The following is a 27,516-nucleotide window of genomic DNA, read 5'->3' as shown; positions in this document are numbered from 1 at the left end:
AAGAGGATTTTCCATGCCCTTGTTTAACCCTGGCAGTGTGCAAGTCCTCAAGAGTGGGAACTGGTAATTGTTTTGGTAGCCTTGACCTTGAAGAAGGACAAAACCAGTCCTTTTTTGTGGCAGCTCCAAACCAGACTGATGGATGAACAGAGAACCGATTTCATGACTGCTGTGTAGAACTAAATCAACAGCTCCTGTGGCAGGCCGTGCTTCCTCAAAAGCTGTAGGAAGTACATCTTCTGCTGGGCCTTTTTGAGGATGGAGTTGACGTTAGTCTCCTACTTTAGGTCCTGAGAAATTGTAATTCCCAGGAACTTCAAGGTCTTGACGGTTGACACCGGGCAGTTGGACAGCGTGAGGGGCACCTGTGACGAAGGATGCTTCCTGAATGCCACAATCATCTCTACCCTCTTGAGTGTGTTAAGCTCCAGGTTGTCTTGGCTGCACTAAAGCTCCTGCCGCTCTACTTGTTGTCGATACACAGACTCGTCACCGTCTTTGATGAGGCCAATGACTGTAGTTTCTTCTGCAAACTTTAGGAGTTTGAGGCCCGGGTGCCTTGAGGTACAGTTATTCGTGCGGAGAGAGAACAGGAACGGAGAGTGGACACATCCTTTGGGCACCGGTGCTGATGGTGCATGTGGATGAGGTGGTGTCCGCCAGCCTCATCGTTGCATAGGTCTCTGCGCCGTCGAGGTGTTCCAGGATGCAATGTAGTCCCATGTTGACTGTGTCTAGGCCTGCCGTTTCGTTGATCTTTTGTTGTTTAAAGACATGTTCTCGTTCTGTTCGTCTATGATAATGCGGGAGGAGGGGAGAACAGAGGCTTGATGGTGGTCGGTGGTCCGGCTGGGTGAGTGTGCAGTGTGACCAAATTTTCAGTAGAAGGTATTCCAGTCGTCAGCCAGTCCTTTATTGTGCTCTGCTTGGGGGGGATGATCGCTTGTAGTTTGTCAGTGATTGTAATCCTCGCCAAACTGACGTAGAGTCACCAGCAGTAAACCGGTTCCCCAGCTATTCTGCATGATTTATTTTTGCGATTTTTCTTTTTTCAGCTGGTTTCGGGCCTGATTGTACCGGGCTCTGTCCCCAGTCTGATAGGCGTCCTCTTTAGCCTGGCGGAGTTGGCGAAGTTTGCCAGTGAACCACGGCTTATTGTTATAGAACCTGCAAAATGTCTTAGTTGGTACACAAACATCTTCACAGAAGCTGATGTAGGATGTAATAGTGTCTGCATATTCGCCAAAGGAGCCAGTTGAATTTTGAATGACACTCCAATCTGTGCAGTCTAAACAGTCTTGAAGTTCCGTCTTGGCTTCCTTTGTCCACTTCGTAACTGTTTTCACCACAAGCTTCACACATTTAAGTTTGTGCCTGTATGTTGGTATTAAGTGAATTAAACAGTGATCAGAAAAGCCCAAAGCTGCATGGGGAATAACACAGTACGAGTTCTTTAGTGTGATGTGGCAGTGGTCTAGAATGTTGTTTTCCCTGGTGGAAGAGTCAATGTGCTCCTTGTATTTAGGGACTTCCTGTGGTTGAGTTTTCCTTTGATAAAGTAATTAGATACATTGAAAAATCTAAATTCAATAATTAATGACACATTCAATCAATCTATAAATTTTCTATAACGCTTATCCTCAATTTATTTCTTTAATTTTAGCCGCTGCTGGCCCGCCATTTATTCACAGTTCTGTTGTTGCCGATCCACCACGACATGTCTCCACCAGCCACCACCAACCAGTGCGGCGTGTATATTCCCAAACCGTATACGCTTGCTGTTTGCGCCCCCCAGTGTTGGATTTTGATAATTGTTGTCTGTCACTACAATATCCATAATGCACCAGCCATATAAAGAGGCCGATTATATGCCTGAAACCATAGTTTATTTTGTTGATATGTGATGCCCTCTTCATCCAAAACGAGTCTTAGAAAAATGCACTGTACCGAATTTGGATGAACAAAAGTATTTGTTAATCGAACTGCTGTCATTTTAAAGGGGGGTATTTATGGGCAGCTCGTGTCCGTGTTTAAGGTCCTGAGCCTCCAGTGTCATTGGTGAATGACCCAATATGTCACACGGCAGGTTATTTGCCAGGCTGCTTTGTAAGTATTCATCATAATACAGTCATGCAACTGTTGCTCAATTCCTGCAGAGCTGTGTATTGGGTGTTGTGTATTAGCTAAACATTTTTGGGCTGTTGTTTTGCTTTTGGTAGCGGTGGCACGTAGTGTTGTCTGACAGTTAGCATGCTAGCAGGCAAGTTAGCGTCCTTAGCGTCTGCAATTGAGGGGAAAGGCACTGTGAGCTAACCAGCTCGTTTATGCTAACTCCCTGCCAGAATTTAACTTCACCCTCTTGACAGCTGCTTCACAGGCCTGGGCAATTGTTTAACTATCACCCAGCGTTGCTTCTGAGACACACTACATACTATTGTTTGTGTAGCACATTTGTAATTGCTATTCTAGTCAGTCAGTGTTAGCCTGCTTTCAGAATTTGAGACATTAGTAGCAACTTTATATTGATCTTCACGTTTTCGTGTTTGCAACTGAACTTTGCACAATTGCCAGTGACGAGTTGTGTGTCTGAGGTGCGACAGACCAAAGTTCAGGCTTCATTCTTATCGTTCTGGTATGCAGGCATTGGTTTAATCTCAACTGGTTAATCCAATACAGTCAGTTGCAGGCTAACCTTAATGAACCTAATTTAGCTTCTTAATAGGGTGTGCTTAGTTCGCCTTGGAAAAAATATGTGAAGGTGTTGCAAATTGCAAATGATGTGTTGCAATTTTGGTTTTTCTTTTGTCTCTGTTCAGTGCAGCAAAGTGGCGTCAGGCACTGTTATACAGGAACCAGGCAGAACCTCTACATCACCAAGAACACCAAGGTCATCTGTCAGGGTTTTACGGGAAAGCAGGTTTGTTCTGAAACAAACACTTTTGCTACGCTCATCATGCACAAAGTAGATATTTTTCAACCCAAAATTTGGGGGGTATAATAAAACAAATGTCAAGCACAATTTGAAGTTCAAACCATCGTCATGCATCAGATGTCAACAAATCCTGTGAGACCTCAGCTCAGCGAGCATCCAAAGTAATACATCGTGTTTTGCTTTTTCTTTGACTTTGTTTTTAAAGATGCCACTACGGAAGGATAACAGTGATTAGCAAAGAGGAAAAGTTTAAAGACCCAGTCAAGTCATTTTTGGGTTTTATTTCTAAATACATTGATTGATTGAATTATTCATTTTTATTGTGAAAACGTTACAGAAAAACAACAAAACAAACAAGATTTGAACAAAAATATTTGAGGAGTAGGAAGAAGCAAAACTCATACCCCTATCTCTGTCTTTGTAATCCTGTAGATGATGATGATGCATAAATATTAGTGAAACTACTGGTTTGTCACTTATCTGTATATACAGACCCTTTCCAAAATTCCATAATTCCATTCAAAAATTTAAACTTTCATAGATGATAGATTCAGGGCCCACAATTTAAACAATTTCACTTGTTTTTAAAAAAAATATTTTACATAATTTGGGTTTCCAGCTCAAAAAAACCCATGAAATCAAGAGTTCAAAACATTTGAATACTGTGAAGAAATCAGCCCAAATTTTGTAGGCCATAAATGTTTTAAACTGAGTGTCACACCCTAATCATCTACTAAATCAAAGCACCTGCACAGTTTTCCCCAGGTGTCATTAAATTGCTTCAGTTTGGTTCAATATGGGGAAGACTTCAGACTTGACAACTGGCCAGAAGACCATCATTGATACCCTCCACACGATGGGTAAGCCACAAAAGTTCATAGCTAAGGAGGCTGGTATGAGTATATTTATGAGCTGGTAGCCCAAATTATGTTAAAATAAACAAATAAATACTTGACATTGTTTAAATTGGGGGTCCTGAATCTATAATCTATGAAAGTTTAACATTTTGAATGGAATTATGGAAATCAACTTTTCCATGATATTAAAATTTTTTGGAAAGGGTCTATATTTGTATAGGCTACTTTATTGTAGGTGAAAGATACGAGCACAGGAGAAGTTTGTTTGTAATGCTTTTGTTTCCTTAAAATGTAATTTTTAAAAATAATTTTTTAAACTCACAACTCTCACTAAATCTCTGCTTAGCATTGTAAAAAAAAGTGTCAGCTTCAACATCACGACAATAAATGATACGCATACAAACACGATACAAATGCATTCTAACTAGCGATTGTAGTGTTACTATACGTTCTAAGTTATAACTAGAGGTTGTAGGGTATATTGGCTAATAAGTTATTAAAAAAACAAAACAAACAAACACGCACACACCTTAGTCTGCAGCAAAGCTCATCAGGTCTCGTGTGAATGTTTCGTCCATTCCAAGCTGCTGTGTTAAGGCTTCTTTATACGTGCACGAACGGCGACCACGCTGACGTTTCTGCGGCTATCCCGCACGCAGTTTGCCTTTATACTCTAGCGCAACTCGCGCGCTGTTTTGAAAGTGTGCTGCAGTTCTCCAAGTCGGGGGTGTCGCTATGGCTGGTATTGGCTAGGAAGCCACAGGGTGGCGTTTCCTCTGCATTTTGTGGCCATTTCCGGTAGCCGTTTTTACTTTCCCTTCCGTAACAAGTAATAACGCAACAACAATGGCGACTGTGGAACAGAGTCTGCTAGACCAAATGGACCAAGATGACCAGATGATACGTTTAATTATGCTGCAAAATTTATTGCGAAGGCAGCGGTGTAGGTGCGATGTGGAACCGGGAGAAACGCTGATTACACCCATCACAGCATGTGACTAAAACGGACCAATCACGAGAGATGATCTCTGCGGCATTCTACGCGTAGCAAATTTTTTTGCCGTGGGCGCGTCAAGCTACGCAGAGGGGTCGCGCGTGCCAATTCGTCAGTCACGTAATGCAAATGTGGGCGTCGTCGACCGCAGGAGTATAAAGAGGCCTTTAGGCCACCTCCGCATTTGCAGTCATCGCAACTACTTCATTTTTGTCCTTTTTGTTTTAAAGTGATCCCAACCCTTGGAGTTCCTCTGTCCGCAGTGTATTCCAGCAGCGGTCCCAAGTTCCCAACCATAAATATGAAGACTAGATATGCCAGCGTGGTAGCAGCCCGGCCGTTGTACCAACGTGCCGGCCATGTTGGGGAGGTCATGTTACATGCGTCTGCAAGTACAGGTACATCTCATTAAATTAGAATATATTATTCTAATTTATTGAGATGGCATACCTAAATACCCCGTGTGTAGAATTATTAGGCAAGTCTTTTTTTTTCCAGTTCAGGTCAGGTGAGGAAAAGGGCCATGTCATCAGTTTTTAGTCTTTCAAGCCCTTACTGGCCAAGCACGCAAAGGCACACTTGGATGCATGTGATGGTCCTGCATAGAAATCAGGGTCTTTTTGAGAGATGCAGACTTCTTCCTGTACCACTGCCTGAAGAAAGTCCAGGTTTATCCAGCTGGGAGCTAGGAAATCTGCCTAAAAGTCATTATATGGTCAAAATACTTTCTTGCCTAATAATTCTGGAAATGGTGTAAATTGTGCAACAGATGACTATTGATGTGAATTATTAGCTGGAAAATAGGTGTATAGCCTGAAGCCTCACACAGTTCCACTATAAATTTGAGAACAATAAATCACATTCATAGTTATCTGCAGGAGACTACAGTGCATAAAAACATAAAATTAAAAGGAGAAATAGACACGCTAAAGATAGCGATCCAGGAACAAGATTTGCCGGATCCGATGATGACCTTTTAGCCTATATACAAGGAAAGATGAGGAAAGAAAGCTACCCATAATGTTACGCAGCCATACATTTACACTGTGTTTTTTTTGTGCTGCTTTATGAATTTGAATCAGAAACCCCAGCAACTTCGTGTCTGTCAGTCTCTCTCTTTATTTGACAGTAATGAAATAGTGCAAAACAGATAAAAACATTTTAAAAAAGCCAAAACTTAAATACACAGATCTCAATATTTCCTGCCTAAGTGACTAGAAATGTTCAGACAAACAAACATCCATTTTATCACGAACTGAAAATGTTTATCAGCATATTGGTAACCTATAACGTAATCCCAACATTAGGATGAATATCGATTTATACTTTCATATCAGTGGCTGTAAGAAGAGACATACAACACCTTTCTTTAATTTACTTCTTGATGCTACGGAGGTGAACGTAAGAAGACTACATACATCTGTGGTACGCCGAATAATGCAAATTTTTCAAAACTGGAAAATACTGAGCCATATTGTAGCAATGCAGGATATTATGTACAAAGAGCCTATTGTTACCTCTTGTTACCTGCTCATAGACACCCACATATTCCAGTAATACCTATAAAATGACACTTTTCTGTTCCCTCTCCATTACATGTCAGTATAATTTCCTGTAGGGAGTATTTTTTTGAAGTTAAAACAACTTCAAAGTCAACCAGCGTTCAACCATTTAAACTTTGGCAGTTCCATTGGAAATGAGCTTTGTGGACATGGCCTTCATCTTCTGTTCTTGCACCAGTAAACAATACATCTTATTTATTTATTTATTTATTTTTTGGTCACATTAAATGTGTTAACCAGCAAGTCGTAGCCCACAGTTTTGTCCAAGTGCTTTTTATTGATTGAAACAAGGACTTGGACACAACTCTGTTGATACACTCTGAACATGTGCACTGAAGGATAATAACAAAACTTGCCAAGTGTGTTTGACAGTCCAGAAACATGAATCTTTACATATTTATATCCCCCTTTGTGCCTTTCTACATGCCATTTTTCATCCACCATTTTGCCTTCAATATAGTAAAATGGCTCCAGTGAACACTAGGTAATTAGAAAAGGATGAGAAATGAAACCAGGGATATTGAAAACACATTTTGTGTTCTAGCTTAATAAGCAAGTCATTCTTCAAATTAATTGACCCATTTGTGATGATAATGGTGGTGGGGGTAGGGGAGGACTCTTTTCTGCAGTATGACCCTTCGCCCCACTGCATTGTCTCAGCATCTTCAGTGGCAATTAACAGACATGGCATGGGATTTGTTGAGCTGAGAATTTATTTCATCTGCTTTGGTAGACCAATTCGCAATGGGAATAATAATAATAATAAAAATCTCAAGTCATAATGCAGTTCCTCCTGTTTATTTTCACAATAAACACAGTCAGGTTTGTACCTGATACACAGATGACCTAAAACAGACATGCTAGTATGAGTCACCCCTTTTAAGTAATAGGTAAAAACTGGGCTCCTCATACAGTTGAAAATTGTATTATACCATGGACTCTAACAAAAAGTTGTACATGTATGTTAGCTAACTAGTGATGGTAGTAACTGTGTTATAAGTAACAGAGTTACTAATGTTCTTCACTTTTTCAGTAATGTGTAAGCTTATTACTGTTAAGCCAAATTATGCAGCACCTTACTTTAATTATTGGATCATTAAATCTGTTATCAGATTAGCGAGATCTCGTAACTGAGGTTTTATATATATATATATATATATATATATATATATATATATATATATAAAAAAACTTTTCATGAGGGAGCAGGAGAGAACCACAAGTGATGATGATGATTGGTTTAGGTAAACTCTCCATGTAAGCCAATTGGTACATGCTTCTCCCAAATTAGTGGCCATTAATGCTGAAGGAGACAAAGACTGTGCCACACAACCAAGAAAAAGGAAGATTCATGTTTCGCTCCTCCCCTTGTTTTTGTCTACGGAGCTCAACAAACTGTCATCATTCATACAGATACACACACACACACTGTACATTCGAGGGAACTGGAAGCTAAACTTTTTTGAAGGTAAATATCATTCAGTCATTACTGTGGGAAAAAAATAAATGTGATTTAATTTTAAGGATATAAAACTTTGTTTAGTATACAAAGTCACAGAATGTGAATTATTTTATATTTTCTAAATGTATTTTGTCATTATCATGTTTCCCTACTATTCAGGGAGGAGATTAAACTGCACCCTCGTCATTTTTCTGCTCAGACAATTTCCTTGCCTTCTTATTGAGCATTTCTGCCAGCATCTTTGTCTATAGATGAACTCTGATTGTCTTTCGTATCCTTTAACGTAGCCCTGGTAAAAGATGAGAGATGATGCTGGATGACACATTTTATCTACTTGTGAATAATTTCTCTGTATTGAACACTGCAGCAGTGAGTGAGTTATCCTCATCTCGCACTCATTCACACACTGACATTTCTTTCCATCTAGGGGACATTTCACAGTCAGCAGTCTCTTGACTATGGATCGCAGTTAGTCGGAGGTGTGTCCCCCGGCAAGGGGGGCAAGACTCATCTTGACCTGCCTGTCTTCAACTCGGTCAAAGAGGTTGGTGTGAATTTTTTCAGCGCTAATTTAAACTTTTATGTAGTTAAATTTTGAAAATGTAAAATGTGTTTTTGGACTAATTTTTCAGAATAGACATTAGATGGCACTGTTTAACAATTTCACAGTTGCCGTTTTTAATCCACCTACAATACCTTTTATTCTTTACCTCAGGCGAAGGAAGGCACAGGAGCTGATGCCACCGTGATATATGTGCCCCCTCCATTCGCTGCAGCTGCCATCATTGAGGCCATTGACGCTGAAATTCCACTGGTGGTGTGCATTACAGAGGGTATCCCCCAGCAAGACATGGTGAAAGTGAAGCATAGACTTCTGCGCCAGAACACCACTCGTCTCATTGGCCCCAACTGCCCAGGAGTCATTAATGTAAACACATGAACATATTTTCTTTTTTGTCGTTGTTCCTATTCACAAGGCTGAATGCACACACACTCACAGTTGTCAAATTAAATAGATTTTCTGGTGAAAAGGATTGTAATTAATAGTTTGCTGATTTGTATGGCTTTATGGAGTGCAAACTCAACAGAGACTAGCTAACTGGATGTTTTGCCAAATGTTTTCATGAATCGAACCGCATGAAAAAGTGACTTTGAAGCTACAAAAAGTTGTGCTACGATAGTCTCGTTTATGTTTTAAATGGTTATGATGTAAACTGATTATTTAAACTGTATATTTTCAGCCTGGAGAGTGCAAGATTGGGATCATGCCTGGCCACATTCACAAAAAAGGAAGGATCGGTAAGTTTTCCAGAATTGTTTTATTTAGAATTGATCTACACTTAGTAAATGGAAACGTTATTTAATCGGTTCCTGCATTTAGATTTAACCTGAAACAGACATGGTTCATTGTTAATTGGTCATCATTACAGAAGTGCTATCTATATTTGGTCTACAGTATTTTCCCCAAAATAACATTATAATATCTGTCTCGGTCTTATTTTTAGGTATTGTGTCTAGATCAGGAACTCTGACATATGAGGCTGTGCACCAAACTACACAAGTTGGCCTTGGCCAGGCCCTCTGCATTGGTAAGATCACAGTGGTGTTTGCCATGCTGCATTAAAAACATTAAAAACCGGGTCATGATGCTAATTAAGGCCATCATTCATGCAGGAAAATACTCTTTTAGTCCTCTGCTGTTCACACTTAGATGAAATATGCTAATGTGTCTCACTAAATCACCCCACTGTGCTAAGAACTTAATTATAAAGTCAATCATATTGTCACTGCTGGTGAGACGGTTCATACTGTTTGTGCTCTCTGAATATTGTCTATTATAGATTGTGTGTCGGTATCAGTTGGCCATTGTGGTGAGCGCAGCTGCTTCTCAACAACACAGTTATTTGTATTAAGAAAATGTATTTTAGACAAACTAGTGTTACATCAAGTATCTGTAGCGGTACCGGATAGAGGAATTTTGAAGCACGGTAAAACATGGATTTTCTTTTTTTTTTTTTTTCTAATGGTAGTTTTAAAAAAATAAATAAAAATACATACACGACAGCTCACATACAGTGTCTTAAAGGCCAGTACACAAAAGTGCCGACAGTCAGCCAATGACGTCCTGTCTCCTGACAAGTTAGGACATGCCGGTAAGTGTGGAGTGAGGGATTGGGGTTGCGTGCGTGCGCCCACTAGCTCCTGCCTCCTGAGGAGACGTTAGCACGCGTTAGCCACGGGGACATAACCTCAGTGTCCGTAGCTCACAAAGCTATGTGAGCAAAGTCAGTATTCTATTCAGCGGATTTTCCTGTGCTGTTAGGGAAAGTCAGCATTCGATGCACACGAGAGTCAGGAGATCAATAGCATAGGACGACTTAGCACGAGAGCTCAGCTTGGAGCGCTCCAACCCGGATACAGGCTACACTCGTCGTCCGAGACCACACCGGAAATCGAGGAGTTTGCGAAGAATAAAAATCCACCCGAATGCAAAAGGAAAACCACTTAAGGTCCAAGTGGAGCAAAACAGTCCACTTTTCGAATGAGTCGTGGCACCGTACGCAATGGAAAAACAGCACTTTAAATGTGTTTCGTGGTACCAGGCATTGAAATGAACAAGAAATTGAACAAATGAGTGGTGCAATATTTTTCTTTAATGACTGTGTATATCATGTTTATAGTGTTACAATTATATGCGCACACACATTTTCTTCATATATTATAGATCTGATCATGCAGGCATTGATCTAATTAAAAAATGACTACTGTTAAGATTGGGCTGATTCCGTTATTACATAATTTTTCAAGTATATAATTTTGTTTTTAATTAATTAAAGTCATTTTGTCAGTTTTCATTCCACTGCTTTTACTGATGCTTTTGCAGTGCCAGTATCAAAGTATTTTATGGAGGTATAGTATCAAAGTCAGAATTTTGGTATCGTGACACCACTAATACAAACAAAATCGTATGGCCAAATTATCTGCCAGGTTGAGTTTGACAACCGAAATAACACAAAAACAACTTTGGTTCATTATGATTTTGACATTTTAATTATGACGTGTCCTCCAGTCTGACTTCATAAAGGCCACACTGTTGCAATGGATTTTTTATGCTGTAGAGTTTATTAAAGTGGTTTATTGGTGGTACTGCGACAGAGTCTTTAAAGTCTCACTCTGACCTGCGGGGCTGTTTCAAATTACCGTTGATACAATATTTAATATCTGTGTTGCCATTATTATGCTTGTCTTTGATTATTATTCATAACCTTTCCTTCATGAAATTGCCGGGTATTTTTTTAATGGTACACATAACTTTGATGTTAACCTGTGAAGATTGGCCTTCTGGAGGTGTAATCTTGCAGTGGAAATACTTTTAGAAAGTGCTTAATGGCGCTGATGTCTGTGGCAATCTTTTTGGCGGCGAAAGGAAACAAGTGTGGTGGAACAAATACTGTACCATTTAGGAAAAGCGCAGTTAGCTTTTCACGAGGAAAACAAAAGTCAACTTTCCTTAAACATATCAATTTCCAGCTTGGATTTAACCACATCCTGACACTAACATGACTGTATCATTGAAGAAGAGTTGACACTAGCAACATGAACTAGAAAATATTCTCTGAGCTACATAAATCCTGCATTTGAAAATATTTTTTGCAACCAATGGACTTGGCCTTTGCTGCCTCCTGCAAAGAATACAGGTCCTTTTGCTTCAGGGTTTCTCTTTTCATATCTGTTTGTTTAATATTGGATTTTAAGTGACAGTCCTCTGTGTTTGTTCAACCTTTTGAACAAAACGGTCAGTTTTAGAATATATTTTTAAAGTTGTGCTACTGGTGTATAAATCACTCAATGGTTTAAGTCCTGAATACATGAAAGAAATGCATGGAATATAAACCCAGTAGGGCTCTGAGATTGACAGACTCTGGTCAAATAGTGGAGCAGAGTCCGAAACAAACATGGTAAAGGAGCATTTAGCTATTATGCTGCACACAAATGGAATAAATTCCCAGCAGAAGTGACGTCAGCTCTAAGTGTGAATATTTTGAAGTCCAGGTTAAAAACTCTTAATTTTTTTTCTCATGCTTTTTAGAGTATTTTCACTTAGAAATATTTATTGCACTGTACGCTGTTTTAATTGTAATTTTTAGGTTTTTTTTCTTTGTTTTAAATGTTTTTAAATGCTTTTAATCATGTAAAGCACATTGAGTTACCTTGTGTATGAAATGCGCTCTGTAAATAAATTTGCTTTGCTTTTGTTTTTTGCCCTGCTTAATAAGCATGCAGCTCAAGTCTTTAACTTTTAACATGAAGCTGTGAAAAGTGCGGATAATTCCCTCAGTAATAGCTTAAAGGACCTGTATGATGATGATAATTTAAACATCTGGTAGACAGAAACCTGACTCTAAAACAATATAATTGCTCAATGCCCTAAAGAATAGGGAATACAGTGGCAACCTTTGTTTGTCATCTTTTTTCCTAATTGAATTTAAAAAGTACTGTAGTGTGCAAAAGTTTAGGTCTCAATACTTGTGAAGTTGTTTGAAGTAGGAGTCAGCCCCTGATGAGGCAGATTTAAAGAAGTACACATGATGTAGAATACACAAAAATCATGCTCAAAGTAAATCCATCTAATAATAATTTGTTTGTTCACCAGAAGCAATTCCAGTTGTACTGAATTGTTTTCACAAATCCCCAATGAAGAGCCATGAAAGAGCCCGCTGCTGCTGTGATGATCAGACCATATCAGTCTTCATGTTCGCTTTGCCTGATTTGCATTCCGTTCTCAGGCTGTGCTTCCATGTGGTCCTCAAATATTCACGTGGATGCTTCTGAGGGAGTCATTGGGTACACAACACACGTTTGCTTTGTCTCCTGCAAAGGTATTGGCGGTGACCCGTTCAACGGTACAAACTTCATAGATTGCCTGGAGGTGTTCCTGCAGGATCCCAAGACAGAAGGCATCATCCTGATTGGGGAGATTGGAGGCAATGCAGAGGAGAATGCAGCAGAGTATCTTAAGCAACACAACTCTGTAAGGGACACAGACTTGTTTACTTTATGCTCTTTCTTACCCTTCTTTGATGGCATTTCTAATGTAGCGATATAAGGGATCTTCAAATATAACTTAGTACAGCCTAAGTCAAGAGCACAATGTGATCTCTGAAAGTGTTTCTTCTTGATCACAGCCCCAGGCATCCTTTTTTTGCCTGCAGAGTCTGTGTGATTAACATGATCAAGAAGAAGAATGGCAGATGGGTTTTTGAGCGTTCTACTCATGGGGCATGTTTCGCAAATGTACCGTGTTGGTGAACAGCTAGTCTTTTGTGACAATATAGAGCACCCAGATGATTCGCTTGTGCAGCAAGAAACTGTAATTGACTTTTTTTTAAATCCAGGCAACACCCGCACTTTTGCTACTAACTGTGTGTGCTTTGTTTCTCTCTTTGTGTGTTCATGGTGCTCTCATGCTGAGAAATTAATTTTATTTACCCTCAGTAACTAATGCATGCAAATCTCCTGCAAGCGTCTCAGGAGAATAACTTCTCGCTCGCTCTCTTCACAAATAACTACAAACAGCAACCAACACAACCCGTTACCCAAAGTGTTGACAGTGAGGCACAGTTCAAATGAAGCAAGTGAGGTAGGTGGTAACGCATCTTATACTGAAAGTCGACTGTGTAGAACCTTGGACAGAAAGTGATCTACTTAATAATTAGGAACAGTACAAAACAACATTTTTGGGTGTTTTTGAACAGGATTTTACAATTATTTGAAAGTGATTTAAAAGAAAAAGTCAGACAGTGAAGACGAGTGTGTGAGTTTAATGCAAATATGTAAATAACCAGGGATTATTTCCCTGCCTTTTAGTTTTCCAGTTGTCAACATTCAATGCATTTATTTAAGTAGGGGTTAAATCCTATCTACTAAACTTAATTTTGTGACCTGCGACTTTTGAATTGTGCAACCATAACTTGATCAGTTACTAGTTGTAATTATATTTTTAAAATGTAACTTGTAGTCAAGGTTCACTTTTGCAATTCATGTGGGTTTACTTTATCAATTGACTAGACCAGGGTTTCCTAATCTTTAGAGCCAAGGTACATTTTACATTACAAAAATCTAATGGCACACCATCAAACATATGTTACAAAAAGTATCTATTAGGCCTGCACAATTGATCGCACATTTTAATTTGCACAATTTTATTCGTGATCGCGATTATGGTTGCCACGATTAAATGGAGCCGCTCTCGTACGACTACAGACAGTCGATTGACAGAGAACAATTTTGAGACACAAAGACATTGAGGAAAAACAGTCACTGAGCAATAAAGGGTTGCTAGTTATCTGGTAATGCCGGTACAATATTATACTTACTCTAGCACTTGGAGCAGTTTGAATGGCTAATATAGCAATAGTCCGGTGCAATGACCATTGTGCAAAGGGCGCCGAGACTTCAAGGAATGTATGCAGTTTAAAGTGACTAGTAGTGCGATAATCTGGAACAATGTTGATTGTGCAAATGTTGCAGATACTCCTCAATCAGTGTGTAAGTGATGGAGGTGCTACTCTGGCATGAGTGGCCAGTATTGGTCAACAACAGATATGCAAATAGCGCAGCGTAGCGAGACCACCACAGTGAGTGCACGAGTAATGTATAATTGGCACGACAGAAATGTGACATCAAACTCAAACTTTTTTATTTTTATTTTATTATTTTTTTTTTAAAACCCAGGTTGAAAACAGAATTGGTAAAGGCGACCTAATCGATAGACGTATATTTTTGATGATGGCATATCAAAATAATATATACTTTGGTTCAGGCTGCAACTGAGTCCGCAGTTACAAGGTTGATGCATTAAAACATTCAAATGTCATATATTAAAGCCATAATTTATTAACTCTTATGATTATAGAGATATGATTGTTGTGCAATTGAACAGTATGCAGATTTAAAAAAAAATCCCTTTTTATCCTTTAAGCCGAGAAAATATACTGAAATAACTGTCCTGCGGTAATGTTCTTGGCAAAATTTTGAAAACATGAAAATTCAGATAAATTTGGACAAATTGTTCTGGAAGTGAATTTATATAGGTTGGCAGCTCTGAAGTTGCAATTCGTGATTGCACTCTAAAAAAAGCATATTTCTTCAGTAAGCCCTTGGTAAAGTAGAATTTCTTTTTTTTTTTTTTTTGGGACATTTCTTTTTTAATTTTATCTATCATTCTTATTGAAAGATTCATCTTGCACTGAAAACTGTTACATATTGTTTGTTGAAAAGTAGTGCAATAAAAATAGATTTTTCCCTAACGAGGAATAATCGTGATTAATCATTACAATATTCATCCATCCATTTTCTCTACCGCTTATCCTCACAAGGGTTGCGGGCATGCTGGAGCGCCTCGCAGCTATCTTCAGGCTGGAGGCGGAGTACATCCTGAACTGGTGGCCAGCCAATCGTAGATGATTACAATATTGATCAAAATAATCATTATTATTATTTTGGCCATAATCATGCACCCCGAGTGTACAGTATATACTGAAATATTGTCGGTCATGTCTCAATTTACTCACACATTTACTTACTCTGGGCGGCACGGTGAATGACTGGTTAGCACATCGTCTCACAGTTCTGAAGACCCGGGTTTAAATCTGGCCTCGCCTGTGTGGGGTTTGGGGTTTAGTGCATTAAAATTGGAGAAACTGGTGGGGGTGAGGCGAGACGGTCACAGGGCAATAATGACCCGCTACCGTCACCCCCACCCAGGCCGACCAGCTCCCCAAAGGATATGTAAATGTGTAGTTCATTAAAAATCTGCGGGAGAGAAGCATGGAGGTCCACAGGGCAGGCTGGAGGTCAAGCAGAACAATGGACACTTACCTGTCCTTGACAATTGACTATATATTGACAGGGATTTTCAAGTGAAAAGTTGGTCCTTACAAGCCTCATATTATTGCGTTTAATGCATCAACTGTATTTGCTTCCATTAAGTTTTGCAGAGGTGCCAAATGTTACGGAACAGAACAGCTGTTACACCCGGCCAAGTGTCCTCCCCAGCCCAACCCTGCCCCTCCCCCACAGACGGGTGTATGATGCATTACTTAATTAGTTAGTTAATTACTTAACCTAATTACTTATTTTACGCCTGTGTTTTAACATATGCATTATGTCTATATTTGAGTGTTTAAGCAAAACACGTTCATCCTTTCAATAATGCTGTGCCCCCGCTCCACACACACTCCCCAAATTTAATGTATTGCGACATCCATTCGTTCGGCACATTGTGACGAGAGATACAGTAAATGCAGGCGTGTAATTGTTTCCCGTGTCCTCGTTAGTTATCATACAAAAAAAATAGTATACAACACTTTGGGCTGCTCCTTGTGTGTTGTTTGATGGGTTATAATGTAACGTAACATCGGTTCTTATTGCATTACCATGTCCAACCAGGTCCCTCTGCTGGTTACTTATTAATATTACAGTTGATGCCGTGACTATTGCGCACACGTATATTACAATGACGCAGCCCTAACTCTCATGAGACTACATTTTTCTAGTTCTGAGGATGAATTATTATGACTTATACTTTCGTATATTCTAAAGCATTTAATTTTCTGCATTCTGTGTAGCATTAGAATTCAGACAACTGTCTGCCAGATTGTTAATATTAATGACTCATCGTTTTGTCTCAGGTTGTGAATAATAAGAACTTTATTATTTATCTATTTAAATGCCTGGAGACAGTTAATCTATCAATACCATAATTGGGTAAAATCCAAAAAAAACCAACCTTGTAACTCCCTCTTGGTTCTGATGTCAGATTTTATGTTGCAGGGCATATTTTAAGGTTCACTGGGTTTCAATTTCTTCTGTGCTTGCCAACATAATATGGTATTAAGAGTCACCTGTATCAAAGGTCTGCCAACCATTTCTGGCTTCCTGAATTCACAAATAAGGTCTTACACAGGATAAGCGTATGATAATTTACTTGAGTATCTTTCACCCAAGCTTCCATGAAGGTTTAGCGATACTACTTTCATCCCATTTCAGCTTCATGACTTTTAGCCCAGCTTGTCTCCCTCAAGCTTACATAAACCCTTTTGTAATTTTGGGGAAACAACCCTGCATGGTAATGTCATCTGCAAGAAGACTGAGCTAGATAAATGCCAAACCTCCAATTTGGATGCAGCCATGTCAGTATTTCATCAGGTCTTATTTCTGGTCTTAGCCTCACTTTTTAATCTTGTTTATTGAATAAACCACTCACACTAAATCACCCTGTTAACTGGAATGCTTACTTTAGTACAAATTCCAATGAAGTTGGGAGGTTGTGTGAAGCGTAATTAAATGCAGAATACAATGATTTGCTCTTTTTTTAAATTTGATGCCTGTAACACGTTCCATAAAAGCTGGGACACGGGCATGTTTACCACTGTGTTACATCACCTTTCCTTTTAACAACACTAAGTAATCATTTGAGAACTGAGGAAACTAATTGTTGGTGGAATTCTTTCCCATTCTTAGTTGTTATACAACTTCAGTTGCTCAACAGTCCAGTGTCTCCATTGTTGAATTTTGCTCTTCATAATGTGCCATACAGTTTCAATGGGAGACAGGTCTGGACTGCTGGCAGGCCAGTCTAGTACTCACACTCTTTTACTATGAAGCCACACTGTTGGTAACGTGCGGAATATGGTTTAGTATTGTCTTGCTGAAATAAAATGGGATGTACCTGAAAAAGATGTTGCTTGGATGGCAGCACATGTTGCTCCAAAATCTGTATGTGCCGTTCAGCATTAATGGTGCCTTCACAGGTGTGCCAATTACTCTTGCTAAGGGCACTAACCCATCCCCATACAATCGCAGATGCTGGCTTCTTAACTTTGGGCTGATAACACTCTTGGTCCTTTTCCTTTTTGACTCGGAGGGCACGACGGCCATGATTTCCAAGAACAATTTGAAATGTGGACTCGTCAAGACCGCAGCACACTTTTCCACTATGCGTCCATCTGAGATGAGCTCAGGCCCAGAGAAACCGGCAGCATTTCTGGGTATTGTTGATATATATGGCTTTCGCTTTGCATGGTAGTTTTAAATTTCATTTGTAGATGTAGCGACGAACTGTGTTAACTGACTTTTTCTGAAGTGTTCCTAAGTCCACGTGGCAATGTTATTTAGACGATGCCAATTTTCAATCTTCTTTGTGAATAACTGAGCCTTTCAATTAAGCTCCTTTTGTACCCAATCATGACACAACCTGTTTTCAATTAACCTGTTCCCTTGTAGAACATTCCAACACGTTTTTAAGCATTCCTCAACTTCATCTTTTGTTACCCCTTTCCCAGCATTTTTGGAATGCGTTTCAGGCATTGATGCCGATAACATTACAAAGTACTTCAAAATGGCCGCCATATAGAGTGACAAGCAATGCAACACGTTACTGTATACAGGAAAGTAATCAGATTACAGCTACATCATCAAACCCATAGATTTTACTTATTTCACTGCCTCAATTTAGCTTTGCTAAAGGATCCTACAACCTAATTTCTTGTAATGTCATTCTGTTAATAACTGTCACTACATTTTTGTATATATAGAACAATTTGGGGCCAAGACATTGTATTGAATCAATCAAAACTGAAATGAAGAAAAAATAAGCTGTCAATATTATTTCACAAAAAAATTTATAGAAATAAAATACAATAAAAATATGCGGAAAATATTCGTGTTTTTCTGGTGACGTGTTTGTTTTAGCAGAGACGCAAATGTTCCTGACAAAATATCCAGAATTTTCCCGAGAGGTGCAATATTAAGAAATGCAAACAATAAAACATCCTTAACTTCAGTGACGAAAGCATAATGCAAAGGTGTTTTGGCTGTGGAACGTTCTTACTTTTCACATGTGTAAAAAGGAAGTTAACCACTGTAATCAGAATCTTCTGGCTTAGAATGAGTCTGCTTTCTTTGTAGTGTATACTGCATTCTTTCTCGTGTTCGTCTTCTCCTAACACCCATTGTTGATGCTGGTCCTTTTTGTATTGCAAAACGGGTGCAATGTTAATGCTGAGGTATTGCGCGATATGCAGACATCTCTTGTGATGATATATATGACTGCGGTTTAACTTTGGAGTAGTTTTTGCAAAAGAGCCAGATAAAAAACAAGTGAGGAAGCAAGCAGAGTTGACAGCTCAAAGGTTTTATGCCACTTTAGAAGCATACCTCCCCTCCTCCCAATATTAATCAAATTCAGAATTTGACGTTGTTATTCATCTAAGGGTTACACTGTATGCTTGTATTTTTATGCTGTGTGCAGCTGTGCATGTGTATTAAGTACTGCATGATTTGAACCGCTGTATTAGCACTCACACACTCAATCCCTCTTTCCAGTTATGTTATTGCGATGGATAAAATATTAGGACTCCTCACCTTGGAAATTATCTAAAGTGTTGAGCACAACATCCATCAAGGAGCAAGCAGTATAGACAGACAGGCGCTGAGCTAATCAGTGGCTGCATGACTAATTACCATCTCAGAAATGAGATGATTTGAGTTGGCAGGCGCCTTGGCCCCTATCCGGTCATCGACCAACTCATGCAATTAAACTGCTTGATTGACCCTTTGTTTTAATAATGCGGGCTGAGACAGAGACGGCTGCTTAGATAAGACTCTTATCATCAGGGCTCTGTAATGGGAGGACATGGGTTGTTTAATTTGTAATGAATGAATAAAATGCAGGTGCAGAAAACAAATTGCCCTGATTTATGCACTGCCCCTTTCCTATATTTCCTTCTGTCCTGCCTATGACTACGCCATTAGGATGCTTTGTTAAAGTCCTCACACTTGGAAATGAGATGATTATCCTTTTAGTGTCTTTTCACCTCCTTTTATCCTCATCCTTTATTCACTCTCCCCCCCACCATTTGTCCACATTTTTCTGATGTGTCCAGGGTGCTAACGCCAAGCCTGTGGTGTCCTTCATCGCTGGGCTAACTGCTCCTCCTGGGCGAAGGATGGGTCACGCTGGTGCCATCATTGCTGGTGGAAAAGGAGGCGCCAAAGAGAAAATTGCTGCCCTGCAGTCAGCCGGAGTTGTAGTTAGCATGTCCCCTGCCCAGCTTGGCAGCACTATGTTCAAGGTGAGTCGTTTCCAAAAATGCAGAACATCTTAATTGAGTCATGAGCAATTAGATCCTGTTTTTATATATATATATATATATATATATATATATATATATATATATATATATATATATTTTTTTTTTTTCAACAATTATTTTTCTTTTTTCCTGCCAATTTGGGGTGCTGTGGACATTAATGAGGGGGGGGGGGGGAATGAACTTAAATGATTTTAGCAAATGACTGCAATATAACAGTGCAAAATTTAAGGGGGTCTGAACACTTAGTGTACCCACTGTGTGTGTGTGTGTACAATGTATATATGTGTGTGTATGTATACACACGAGAATGCCCCTTAGTAGATTTATTTGGAACAGAGAATATATTGTAGAAAGTATGAGCTAGAACTTCTACTATCCCTTTAAAGAATGTTAGAAATGAATATACGCATGTTTGAAAGTGGGTGAGTTAAGGCCACTGTTTTTATTTCAGAACATCTCAAGAGAAGTGTTGTTAAAAGGATGTGTAAAAAGCAGAATGCATGCATTACATTCATTCATCATCTTATACTTTCATTACCACTGCTGGCTCTCCCGCATGCGGATATTGATTTGCATGCACACATTTTTTATTTTTTTTGTCCGAAGTTTAATTCATAATCATTGAGTGTGATGTTGAAAAATTTTCAATGTTGTTGCACATTTTGCCCCCAACACCTGCAGTGTTCGTACATCTCTGTTAATCTCATGTAATGGAAGTGGTTAAGAGTAGCAACGATATGCTATGCCATGAGTGTGGGACCATTGTGGACCCATTTAAGTTGTGGGAAAACCATTGTCCCAAAACTGGCCCTGGAAGCAAGATATTGACGGAAGTGTAGAATAAGGGACCCTTGTATTACATTGAGACTAAAAAATGTGTGCTGTGTAATGCAGGGTTATGAGTAAAATGTCTGTGCCATCTAATTTGCAGGCATCTGTATACAAAAGTCGTCATATTAAAAACAGATACACAGCAATACGTTTACATTTATGACCTAGTAAAAAGGGCAAGTTTTTTTTTTTTTTCTTTGCTTTTAGAATCGTGATTGTACAGGCGACAAATGTTAAAACAATACCCGTTCACATGGATCGTTTAAAAATATAAATAAATATGGTATGGTGGTTTTAATGTTTGCAGGCCAGTAGTTTGTGATTATGGCACATTGTCATGACTCATGATGGACTACACAAATGCCCACAAACGTCTTTGACCAGGGCTGGGTATTTCACATTTTCTTGATCAAGTATGAAGACATTTAATACTTAATTACTCTATTAATTGTCACTTTTTAAACATGATTTTTAACAGTAGAAGTGCCTCAGCTGGTTGCAGCCAAGTAGTGCATGCAATTTCACCTCAATCGCTTCAGGTCACAATAAATCAACGATCAGTTTGACGCAATTAACAATTATTAACTACCATTTTCTTCACAATTAAGTCCCACCTTTGTGATGTATGGATGAAGATATTACCATTGAATGTGAATGTGCTGAACGGAGTAGTGTTTCAGTAAGTGTAGACTTTGCTTGTAGAAGATGCACAAAGGCTTCAAAGCACTGTTATTGCACCATTGTTGTTTTGTTAAGTCCTCATGCAAGTCCAAACAGAGTAGCGGTCACTACCTGCCGAACCACGGTCAGGGTCCGGACCCAGAAGCAGTCTTATAAAGACCCACACCATAGCCAAAAAAACGAGGTTATGATTAAAGACATACAGAGCGCTTTCATTTTAATCGGCACAGCATTACTGGCTTTACGGTAGTGACTAACCATACCGGCCAATCAAATAGGTGTTAGGCCACCCCCTTCTGCCAATCAAATCAAATTTCAGGCGGTAATCACTGACTGCACGCAGCGCAGACGGAGACTAGGAGAAACGTGGCAGGGTAGAGAGAAAGGGACTCGCCGTGAAAGTTGAGTAAGATGCAGAAATGCCATTATAAAACAAAAAATAAAGGTTTTGAACAAACATAACCTCTAAAACAGTTCCGTTGTTAAGATTTGTTAAAATGTGTAAAATTGTCAATTGCCAGCTAAGATGCCAAACAGAAAAGGCGAAAACAAACTTAATTTTTCTGAAGTTAAGCACTTTATTCGAAAACATTTATAACTTTATCTTTTTATTTACTTGCTCATGTGTTTGAATGTGCTGACCTACTTTTATTTAGTAAATGAGAGAACACACAGTTGTGCTCATATGTTTGATTACCTGGACAGAATTTGCAAGATGTGTACAATTCTTTCAAGAAAACATGAAGGACCAGATGAAACTCATTTAATTTTGTCTAATGGGATTCAAATTGAACTGTCAGGCAGAAAAGCACAATCATTAAACAAAACATAACCATAGAAAAAATAATGATGGTCCTTGGATTTGACAGAGGAATTGATTACAAGCAGATGTTGATGACTAGGCCGGCGACTTAAATATATATCACAATAAATAGACACTAGATGACAGCCAATGTGGCGCCCTAGGCGAGATTTTACATGGCGCCCCCCTCCATCATTTACATACGTTTACAAAAAAGTCAAATAGCAATAGTTTTTAACATTGCCATTAATTTTTATGATGACATGCCACACAATTTAAAATATAAAATAAAATATTTTCTTCATTTTAGATCGTCACTGCCAAACAAATCATGCATGTAACTGTTGCAACACCTAATGGGACAAACCAAAAGTAGCAACAACTTGTCCTCTCTTTCACCCCACCCGGCCCCCTTTTTTTTTTTCTATATTAAAAGAACTCCATGCCTTAGGGTTTACTGACATCTAGGGGTAGAAACAGCACACACCACATCTCTATACAGACACCACTGTCTAAAATGAATTCAGGGAGTTTTAATGAATGAATTGTAATCCAGCCCTTATGCATCCCTTATCCATTTTCTTTTGGATGTTTTTTGGACTTTGATGTTTTCCAGTAAAGAATAAACTGTTAAAGTAAAAGTTTAGAGGGCTGAAAGCTTGGATTTGCAAAAATCCATTTGGTGGTTGGTTTGAAATTCTTTTGGAAGAACTTGCAACAGAAGCAGTATAGGCTTTTTCTCTTCTTTGAATAGACTAACCAGCTTCTCTTGACCTTTTTCCATTCACTAAATGTCTGTAAAAATGGTGGTGATGGCAATTTCTCTTTTTGGAAACTGAAAGTTTGATGATACCTGGTATGGCCTTCGGGTGACTAACTCCACTCTTACGTTGTCAGAAAGAGATGGCCAGTCAGCAGGGTCTAAAGGGGTTGCCTTTGAAGTTCCTTGCAGTTCAGAAGGGCTGACAGGTTAATTGAGGACTCTATATTCTATAGACTCTATAGGTCTTCAGGCTGTGGAGACAGGATAATGCCCACTGTGCTTGGGCCTTCACCTGCAAGCAAATTAAACACACATGCAAATGTGCACAATGATTTACAAATTACAATACATCAGGCAGTAAACACATCTGAAGCACAAAATATGGATAATAACGGTAACATTGTTCTGTTACATGAAGAGATTAAGAATCCAGTTTTATTTTATTATAGATCATTTTGATGATTTACTTAGTTCAACAAACAAAAAAGCTGAAGGAGGACAACCATCCACAACAGGCCCTACATACAAAACATCAGTATGTTGTTGTTAAACATAAGATTATTATTGTTTAGCTGTGATTACTAATAAAAAGAGAGTAATCGTTACATGTGCCCAAGTAATGATTTGTTCAAATTGGTCGCTTAATTACAGCATAAGCAGCGGTAACAACCGCAGCGAGGACAGGTAAAAGAAGACATCTGGTCACTTGACAGCGTGTTAAGCTAATGCTTTATTTAAAATTAAATAAAATGTGGATATAACGTTGCCTTTATATTTTGACTTCTTTTGCTCCTCCGCTTCTTTTGCGGAACTGTGCGCCCAAGGGCATAGCTGTCCTTTTCATGATGGAAAAAAAAACTGTAAATAAAATCACCTGTCTTCTTCTGACTGATCGCTCGTTCGTTGACTTGCGATGCGCCCCAATGTCATGTGACGTGACTTGCCAAGTGACAAACATACTTTAGTTTTTGTAATTTTATTTACTTTCAAGACAGAGAGGTAAAGGGGGCGCCAGTGGGCGGCAAATTATTTTATTGAAATATTTTTCCCGAAGAGGAGGGTGCTGGCGGTGCGCCCCTCCAGCAGATGGCAGCCTATGTCTCCTATGCCCAGGGCCGGCCGGCCCTGCTAGATGACGATCCAGACCTTTGGTTCACGAAATGTTCTCGATCTAGACACTTTAAAATTTTAGTTGTATACCCGTGATATACAGACCCTTGAAAAAGTATTGCCCTCCTTCTCAAAATCATAGTTTCCCTAATTTAAAGTTTAAGATCATCAAATAAATGTAAATATCACACAAATATAACCCAAGTGAACTTAAAATGGTGTTTTTTAATTATTTCATTTATTAAGGAAGAATAAAAATTCAGTTACCTGGCTCTGTGTGGAAAAAGTAATTACCCCCCCCCCCCTTGTTAAATGATGAATTAATTGTAGCTAATCACCATTTTTGGTTAATTTTCAGTGATCACACCCAAGCCTGATTACCTTCAGACCTGTTCAATCAGGAAATCACTCAAACAGAATCACCTTTCCAGAAACAGCATTTTAAGTTCACTTGGGTTATAATAGTCTATTTACATTTGTTCGATGATCTTAAACAAAGTAGGAAAACTATGCAAAAATATAAGAATTTGAGAATTTAAGAAGGGGGCCAATACTTTTTCACGTCACTGTAGAGGGATAAACATAAGAATTATATTCTTCTTACTGTGCCTTTCCAATCAATGTTGATTCAAGCCATTATGGATTTGTGTACTATAATTGTTGTAGACTGAACATTGAACAAAAAAAGAATTTGTGACTTCAACAATTGATTAAAGGTTTTCATATTTCAGATGTAATTTTAATTGGTGAAGCCAGTAATAGTAATTTAATGGGGGTTTTCACCCCCAAAATTCACTAATTTGTACAATTCACATTCATATTTCCAAAGCTGTTTGTGGATGACATTGTTTGAAACTAATTCAAATATGCAATATTTCCAGTGATAGCCACTGGAATTAGCAATGCCTCTGGTGCAGAAAGGCGATTATAAATTTATTATTATTATTTTTTTTTTAAAAGTGTTCATCAGACAACTTAATATGCAAGAATAATTACAACCTTCTTAGCGTTGTTTGCAAAGTAACTAAAACACGTACACGAACTCTTGCGTCAATTTTGCTTTGGGAAATTAAGTAATGCAGCCAGTGTCGAACGCTTGCCATTGCTCTCTTCTAAATGGCTTGCACTTCTTTTTCTGATGTTGCTCTCGTCGCTATTTCATAAAAGACATTGTCGTACATTGTTTGAGTGGCAAACTCCATTCCCTCGTGTTTACTCCTTGTCAGGTGTCAAGCTCCTGTCAGTCAGCCCCCCCCCCCCCCCCCCCCTTCACAAACACGGTGGTTTTACTCCGTTGTACTACACTAAAGCATCTGTGTTCTATCTTCCTTTTCTCTCGTTCCCTTTTTTTTTGTCATGCCATTACACATTTTTTTTTTTAAAGCTTCATCCCAAATGACTGGGCCCCGCTGATGCCTTGTTAACGCAGCTGTTTGCAATCCAGCACAAATCCCATGTTGACCCACCAAAAGGTTTCTTAATTCATTTGCCCATTCCCAGAACAACAAGAGGCTTTAAATGCTTTGAAGAGGGGTTTAAAACATTCACCCAATGCTTCCTCAGGGTGGCAGTATACTTTTAGGTATTTTCAAGCCTGGGCTGTGCAGTCCTTGTGTTCTGCAGACCTGATAAATGGCATTTGCATTAAGATACCGCCCCACACCCGAGTGAGTAGAAGTTTTTGAGGGAAGGACATATTCTACCATCCTACTTTTTGTGTGATATGTCCGGAATTCACTAAGTAAATAGCTTTTTTATTATTATTTTTTTTTTTAAATGGCTAAACATAATTCTGCTCATTTATACTATGATTTTGCTGATGAACAAAGTTACTGTAGCATCTATCAGATTATTGCTCGTGCAAGCTCTCAGGATCAATCACAGAACGTGACTAGTCTTCACGGCTGCAACTTGGTAATGAACCTGCCGGCATGTGAGGGCTACTCTCGGGAAAAATATAAACGGGTTCTCTTCTTCTTTGGTAGCATTTCCCTTTCAATAGAGCTGTGAGATATCAACACGAATTAATAATTCCCTTCTGTCTATTTCACTTCATTCCCTGTTGCTTTTCTCCTTTCTTGCTTATCTTCAGGAGTTTGAGAAGAGGAAGATGCTGTGAGCAGTTTGAGAAGACACGTGACCTCCAAGATGAACAACCTGATTCTTGATGTGCATATGCCCCCAATCTCTAACCCCGAATATCTCTGCAACTATGAGCACACATTCAGTGTTTATATTGTAATTCTGTCACAAACTTGCACATAATGAAAGTAAGAAATAAAGTGTCTTGCTGGTATCTTAAAGAGGCCAGAATCAGAATCATCTTTATTTTGCCAAGTATGTCCAAAAACCTTATGTATGCTATAATACTTATATACCTTGTACAAGCTTTGCAGATGTTATTTTCCTTCCTCTGCTTAATGTTGAAAGCTGAGGGAAGACTGCCATTATAGCCCTTGGTTGAGTGCACCTGTTGTTGTAAGATTCATATCCCATCATTTGTCAGCGGCTGCCCACCTGAATAAGAAGTATTTCTCATCAGTCACCTGTTGCTTGCCTGTTTTTGCTGTGATTCCATGAGAGACACCAGTTCTACAAATGCTGTCTCCTACTCCCAATTTGTTTTATAATAATAATGAAATACAGCATTTCAAATACTCCATACAAGTTGAGGATTCAAAGGCATACATTTGGCACAATTATCACAGCCTGTCCTGCTTTATGCCAGTTACACATTTAGAACCAGTTGCAGAGGAAATATTTACGATTTCTTGCATTTGTATATACAGTACACAACAAGGATAAATGTTAAAATAAATGTCAAATGGAATTTGTGCATGCAATCCGAAAATTTGAGGATTTCTTATTATACGTTGTAAATTTTGACCATTCATTTACTAATGACAAGCCCAAGTGACCGAAACAGCATTTATCTATTGAGGAGGAAAACACCAAAAAAAAAAAAAAAAAAAAAAGGGATGAATGCAAAGCATTTAATATCTAAAATCCTTTAGATGAAATCAATCCTACATCACATTGTCAGAAAGGAGACATGATCAAATTGCTTTTTACTGTTTTTTTTTGACAGATTTATCAAAGATGCAATACACTGTGTAAAACTTTAAGGCCACAGAGTTGTAGTGTTATTGTAGTAGTTTTTTTAAATATGGTACACAAAACACACGGCATATGCATAAACAGCGGTGGGTAGGGTAGCGAAATATTGTACTCGAGTAAGAGTAATGTTAATTTAGAATAATATGACACAAGTAAAAGTATGAAGTAGTCATCCAAACACATCCATCAATCCGTTTTCTGTACCGCTTCTCACTAGGGTTGCGGGCGTGCTGGAGACTATCCGAGC

At 38.8% G+C, this 27,516-nt stretch overlaps 1 protein-coding gene across 2 annotated transcripts; it reads left to right on the top strand.

Annotated features, from left to right (window-relative positions):
* The first annotated feature begins 1,869 nt into the window (after window positions 1-1,869).
* On the top strand, window positions 1,870-27,003 carry suclg1 (succinate-CoA ligase GDP/ADP-forming subunit alph). 2 transcript variants are annotated; one of them, XM_061679627.1, is made up of 9 exons: window positions 1,870-2,106; window positions 2,817-2,917; window positions 8,235-8,351; window positions 8,523-8,735; window positions 9,049-9,106; window positions 9,313-9,396; window positions 12,688-12,839; window positions 19,756-19,944; window positions 26,245-27,003. In XM_061679627.1, the coding sequence occupies exons 1-9, from the start codon at window positions 2,073-2,075 to the stop codon at window positions 26,269-26,271; spliced, it is 975 nt and encodes a 324-aa protein (XP_061535611.1). In that variant the 5' UTR covers window positions 1,870-2,072; the 3' UTR covers window positions 26,272-27,003. The 2 variants fall into 2 exon arrangements, with proteins under 2 accessions (XP_061535611.1, XP_061535612.1); XM_061679628.1 differs by lacking the exon at window positions 1,870-2,106 and adding an exon at window positions 2,155-2,260.
* Window positions 27,004-27,516: the final 513 nt, after the last annotated feature.

The sequence above is a fragment of the Phycodurus eques genome, chromosome 6 (assembly GCF_024500275.1).
Source record: "Phycodurus eques isolate BA_2022a chromosome 6, UOR_Pequ_1.1, whole genome shotgun sequence".
In the NCBI taxonomy this organism is placed as follows: Eukaryota; Metazoa; Chordata; class Actinopteri; order Syngnathiformes; family Syngnathidae; genus Phycodurus; species Phycodurus eques.
Note: the sequence above shows the minus strand (reverse complement) of the source record. Positions and strands in the feature narration are given on the sequence as shown.

Coding starts and splice junctions, on each gene's coding strand:
- suclg1 (XM_061679627.1), top strand. CDS start 2,073: ATGTCACACGGCAGGTTATTTGCCAGGCTGCTTT. Junction 2,107..2,816: donor GTTATTTGCCAGGCTGCTTT/GTAAGTATTCAT, acceptor GTCTCTGTTCAG/TGCAGCAAAGTGGCGTCAGG. Junction 9,107..9,312: donor TCACAAAAAAGGAAGGATCG/GTAAGTTTTCCA, acceptor TCTTATTTTTAG/GTATTGTGTCTAGATCAGGA.